At 35.1% G+C, this 5,392-nt stretch overlaps 1 protein-coding gene across 2 annotated transcripts; it reads left to right on the top strand.

The window, feature by feature from the left end:
• Positions 1 to 191: 191 nt before the first annotated feature.
• LOC129579716 (uncharacterized) lies at positions 192 to 5,048 on the top strand. Of its 2 annotated transcripts, XM_055469884.1 has the most exons (3): positions 220 to 630; positions 963 to 1,139; positions 4,839 to 5,048. In XM_055469884.1, exons 1-3 carry the CDS (start codon positions 471 to 473, stop codon positions 4,874 to 4,876), a joined length of 375 nt encoding a protein of 124 aa, XP_055325859.1. In that variant the 5' UTR covers positions 220 to 470; the 3' UTR covers positions 4,877 to 5,048. The 2 variants fall into 2 exon arrangements, with proteins under 2 accessions (XP_055325858.1, XP_055325859.1); XM_055469883.1 differs by lacking the exon at positions 4,839 to 5,048 and having other exon boundaries at positions 192 to 630; positions 963 to 1,701.
• The last annotated feature ends 344 nt before the right edge of the window (positions 5,049 to 5,392 follow it).

The raw sequence follows: 5,392 nt of genomic DNA, 5'->3' as shown, positions 1-5,392 counted from the left end.
TGCCCATTTTTTAAGTAATTAAATAACAACCACTGAAAAGAAATCTTTCAAACATTCTAAGATGTACTTTGGTCTTGTGTCTCTCTCGTTGTGTGTATACAACAACAAGTTTGACAGTTTCCAACTCACCACGATGTCAAACCGCGCGATAATATACTCTACACACTGAAATACATTTTTTTGACATTCGTGAGTAGTGTTGTCTACTGGCGCTTTTTTCTATTTTTGTTGTCATTAAACAAAATCATCTGTCACGCAAAAAAAAACACAAAACTCCGCTGTGAACTACAATCATTTTCCAAAACAACATTTTATCGTGCCCGTACTGTGAATATTATCATAAGGCATCGCTTATTCTTGAACAGAACATTTGTTTTATGTGTATCGCATCATTTGTGGCTGAGTCGTAAAGATATTTACATTGTGTATGAGCCGATTGTAACGAAAGACAAAAAATATATTTAAAAAAGATGGAACGCTCTTACACGGTTTCTATTAAGGTTTTGAGTGAAAACGAACCACTTAATTTTCGTATCAGTGTTGATCAGAACAATTTTGATGATTTCATGACGAAAATTAAAAATAAAGTATCGCTGTTGACAAATGAAAATTTCCGTATTTATTATACAGGTATGTGAACCAAATCGTGTGTCAGTGGTTAGGTCTGTTTACAAGTCATCGAAATGGGCTTCTGGTGCGCTCGTTTCGTATGATTTATCCATATTTTACTTTACATAGAATTCGCTGTTCTGAAACGAGTAACATTCTGTCTGTACCATTTCGTACAAAGTCTTGCATATATTGATTCATCATCGTTAGCATGTCGCGAAATTTTATCAATTTGCATCACCTTTTATCAGCACTAGTTAATTCTCTCTCTCCTTCTCTCTCTCTCTCTCTCTCTCTCTCTCTCTCTCTCTCTCTTTCTCTCTTTGTGATGTTCATCTTTCTGCTTTTTTCAGGTAAAAATGGCCGAAAATACTGCATACTGGATCGGGATGACTTTCAACAATTTGTCAACGAAAAAGTTGAGGATGTTCTCGTCGAAGAAATTGGACGGCCAGCTCTGCCAGCTCTGCCAGCTCAGCCAACTCCACCAGCTAAAATGTCGTGTCGAGAATTTGTCTACCGCGCGATAGGTCTGTTTTTGACGTATGCTTTTTGCTGGCTGTGTATTCATTTTTGTTATAACTGCACCACACCAGCCGATTATATTGATTTTTTCAATAGACACGTTCAATTCATTGTATTCAATCTCGGATTTTTAATGTTCTTAAATGATATCTGGAAAAAAATCAAAAATACTTATTTCGAATTCATTCGGTCGTTACCATTTGGAAATTCTTAAATTTCGAGCAATTTTTACAAAGTGCAATCCATACACCATTCAATCATCACCATTGCCACTTTGAAAATTTTGCGTCTAATTGATTTTTTTTTAATTTAATCAATCGTTTGTAAATTCGGTATTCATTGATGTAGTCCGAAATTCAATTTATTCACAATCATATGGTAATGGTGCAGTCCTGTTTACATTTGAATTTAATTAAAAAAGTAAATTGAACTTCAATCTTCTTCATGTGAAGAATTCTTCAATCATCTTCATGTAATGGCAACGACCAATCATTATTTAAAATTTCGTCAAATGCTCAAATATTGTGAAAAATCAAAAGATTTAATTACATTTCAATTGCAATTTTATTGGTTTAGTTATTTTATTCATTTATTTCGATTTGGATCTTTAAGTAGTTTGCTGTTAAAATAATTTTGAATAACAGAGCTCAAACAATCATGAAATTAAAGTGTTTAAATGAATCAATAGGAATATTCAAACACTGAATCATATGTCAAACGTAATCTTTTTACTCTGGCTCTGTTACAATCTGACGGTGACTTTTGAAAAATGGAAAGTTAGGAGTCCTTTAATTATGTACTATGCGTACAAGCATTCAAAAAATTTTGTACTTCATTCATGTGGATTTTATGAAACTGGTATAAAACCGCATTTTGGGCCAAATCTGGTATAACCGGTATAAATTTTTTTGTATTGCTCCAAATAATTTTGTACCATGGCCTATCATTTTGTACTTCCTGAAAAACACCCTCCCGACCCCATCGACCCACTCTTTTGATAAAAAAAACTCGATTTTCACTTTCCAGTGCAAATGGAACAAAATTCAAAAATATTGTACATCACCCAAATAGTTTTGTACCATGGCCTATAATTATGTACCAATTTTGTACCTCCCGAAAAATGCCCTCCTAATCCTTTCGACCCCTCCCCTTTGACCAAGAAGCCCACACAATCGAAACACGAATAAGCGCATTTTCAAAACATGCTTTTTTAACAGACAAAGCTCTATTCGTGTGATATCAAACACTACATAAGGCTCATGCATTCGTCTCATACGTATTCACTCACTCATTCCAAAGTATACACTCACTCCAACCAAAAATTTAATATTAAATATTGACAAATTGTTTTCTTAAATCCTCACATCTGTATAGAAATAATGATATTACCTGTGATATTTACATGATGCTAGGCTTTTTTTACGTGATGATAGGCTTTTTCGAACCGTTTACATTTCGGCTTCCTACTCATTTCCATGTGTTGGTTAGGTTATTTTGTGTTGAAATGTTTATAGACCAAATACTTATTCCAATCAAGAAAGACTAAGACATAAGTACTATTATCACACACTAAATTGTATGTACAATCAGGTTTTTCACGACTCTTGGAGTCGTTTTCCTGCAAACAAATTCAGCCCGTTTTTGGCGGTGTAAATAAATAAATAAATAAACGAAGCAGTTCCTTTTGGCCATATCCACTCTTCAGGTAATGGCCGATTTGAACGAAGTGTTCGCTATCCTGGACAGACGATGCGCAACCGAAAGCGAAGTTAATTTTTTTGACTCGCTGCCTTAACGGCAAAACGTCTTGACATCAATCAAGTGGTGATTAAATGCGCTACAATCACGCTCGCACAATCGTTTGATGTTGAGTCGTTTCTCTCTTATCATTGATGCTCTCTATAAGCATGACTCTCCACTTGAAGGTTCTCAATGGAGCATGACGCTCCAATTAAAAATTGATACTCCATATGATTTCTCAAATATACACATATTATTATATTTCCGAAAAAATCGTTCGGAATTATTTTTTTCGTACATAAGACCATATTGGAGTGAAAGAGAGAGATTCCACTATTTTTCTGCACTCCACCGGAATTATTCCGATAACTCAAGGAAGAGTGGATTGTCTGAGAAATAATTCCGGTGGAGTGCAGAAAAATGGAATCTCTCTCTTTCACTCCAATATGGTCTTATGTACGAAAAAAATAATTCCGAACGATTTTGTCGGAAAGTCGTAGAATACCGGCACAGGATAATTCACTAGGATTATGCTGTTATTGAATAATCGATGCATGACTCGTTCTCTGGATGAAGTTACAACAACAATAACACGTATTTCCAATGTAAACATAAGACGAGCTTTACTGACACGACGCTTATGGTGATAGATGAAGATTTCAATCACATAAGCGTATGCATGGCCCATAATCATAATCAAGTAGCCTTTCGCGCAAACCATATAAATCCTATGCTAGCATGTCTGTATTGTGTGACCGCTCAACGTGTGTTTTGTGTATGACCACTAGAGGCAGGTCGAATGTTGTCTTCAGTGTGGATTTCATAGCTGCGTCTGGATGACTCCATTCCATAAATTGCGTGGAGCCTCTATGCTCATCATGAATTCGCTCATTGATGGTGCTACCACTGAGGTGGAGCCGGAGTCACTATACTGTATCAACATCATTGCAGTAACAAAATAGCTCTATTTCTTGGTTTTGTGTATTCGCAGGCATGAGCATCAAACGCGAGCATACATTCAATATCGCTCACTTGCTATGTCGTTCATAACCCACACACTCACACTAACGTTATTCATGAACTATATCGGTGAGTAGGTAGTAGGAATGCATGAGCCTTATGTAGTGTTTGATATCACACGAATAGAGCGTTGTCTGTGAAAAAAGCATGTTTTGAAAATGCGCTTAATCGTGTTTCGATTGTGTGGGCTTTTTGTTCAAAGGGGAGGGTCGAAAGGATTAGGAGGAAAATTATAGGCCATGGTACAAAATTATTTGGATCAATTTAAAAAATGTATACCAGTTATACCAGTTTTGGCCCAAAATGCGGTTTTATACCAGTTTCATAAAATCCACATGAATGAAGTACAAAATTTTTTGAATGCTTGTACGCATAGTACATTATTAGTACATAATTAAAGGACTCCTAACTTTCCATTTTTCAAAAGTCACCGTCAGATTGTAACATAGCCTTTTACTCTTTATATTGATTAAATCTGATATGATTTATTTGAAAGTCACACGTTTGTTATCACAAAAATGAATCAAAACATAAATCATGATTATATGATTCATATTCATATTTGACAATATTATTTGTGATTATGATTTATGACTCAATGAATCAAATAAATTCAATTGAATTAGTTTTTGTGTTTCAAACAATCGTAAATCTAATCAAATAGCATAAATGTACTCATTTTGAGCTCTGTTAAATAAAATCAAAATTATTGATCACCGGAGCCGAATCTGGGGCGGAGAGAGCGCAGCATTTGCTCCGGGCCCCAACTGGAAAGCTTAAGAATCATCATCATCTTCTCTCGAGCTGAACACATTTTTTTCTCCTTTATTTTTGAAAACACCTGTCTGTATTTACCATAACCCAGTGAAGCTAAATATTAAGTTTTAAGTGAAATGAAACAATTTCGCCCGTAAAATAATTCAAATGTTATCTTTTTTGTTCAGGTTTCTTCGTTCCACAATCCCATCACAAAATAGATTAGAATACTCTGTGCGTCATCTGTTTATGGTGCTGGCAGTTTTCGATAGCGTCTCATCAAACGAAATGAAAACAATGTGTATGGCGTAAGCTAGTCTTCACTTTGTTCACAACTTCTACTACTATTATTAGTATTCACTGGTTGGAAACAGATAAATAAAATCATTTGCAGAGGAAAAAAAATTATGGTGTTTTTTTAATTGGAATAAAAAAAAAGAAATAATCATGAAAAGAAGCTCGATGTAAGTATGAAGTTTTATCCAATGAATTTTTTGAGAGAGAGAGAGAGAGAGAGAGAGAGAGAGAGAGAAGGAGAGGGAGAGAGAGAGGGAATTGGAAGGTGGCAATGACAGGTGACAGATGAAAGTTGTTGGCGAAAAAAGGAACTAACTTGAATTTAGGTAGCTCCCCATTTAAAATACATTATGAGAGTTCCTGGAACTGTCTTTTTTATACTACTGCTGAATTCACAAGAAGAAATTGACCGCGATAATTTTACATGCGACTGCGATGAGCCATT

This window comes from Sitodiplosis mosellana, unplaced genomic scaffold (genome assembly GCF_009176505.1).
Source record: "Sitodiplosis mosellana isolate CC-2019 unplaced genomic scaffold, AAFC_SMos_1.0 Smas_scaffold_6449, whole genome shotgun sequence".
NCBI classification, from domain to species: domain Eukaryota; kingdom Metazoa; phylum Arthropoda; class Insecta; order Diptera; family Cecidomyiidae; genus Sitodiplosis; species Sitodiplosis mosellana.
The sequence above is the reverse complement of the archived record's forward strand: the minus strand, read 5'-3'. Positions and strand labels throughout refer to the sequence as shown.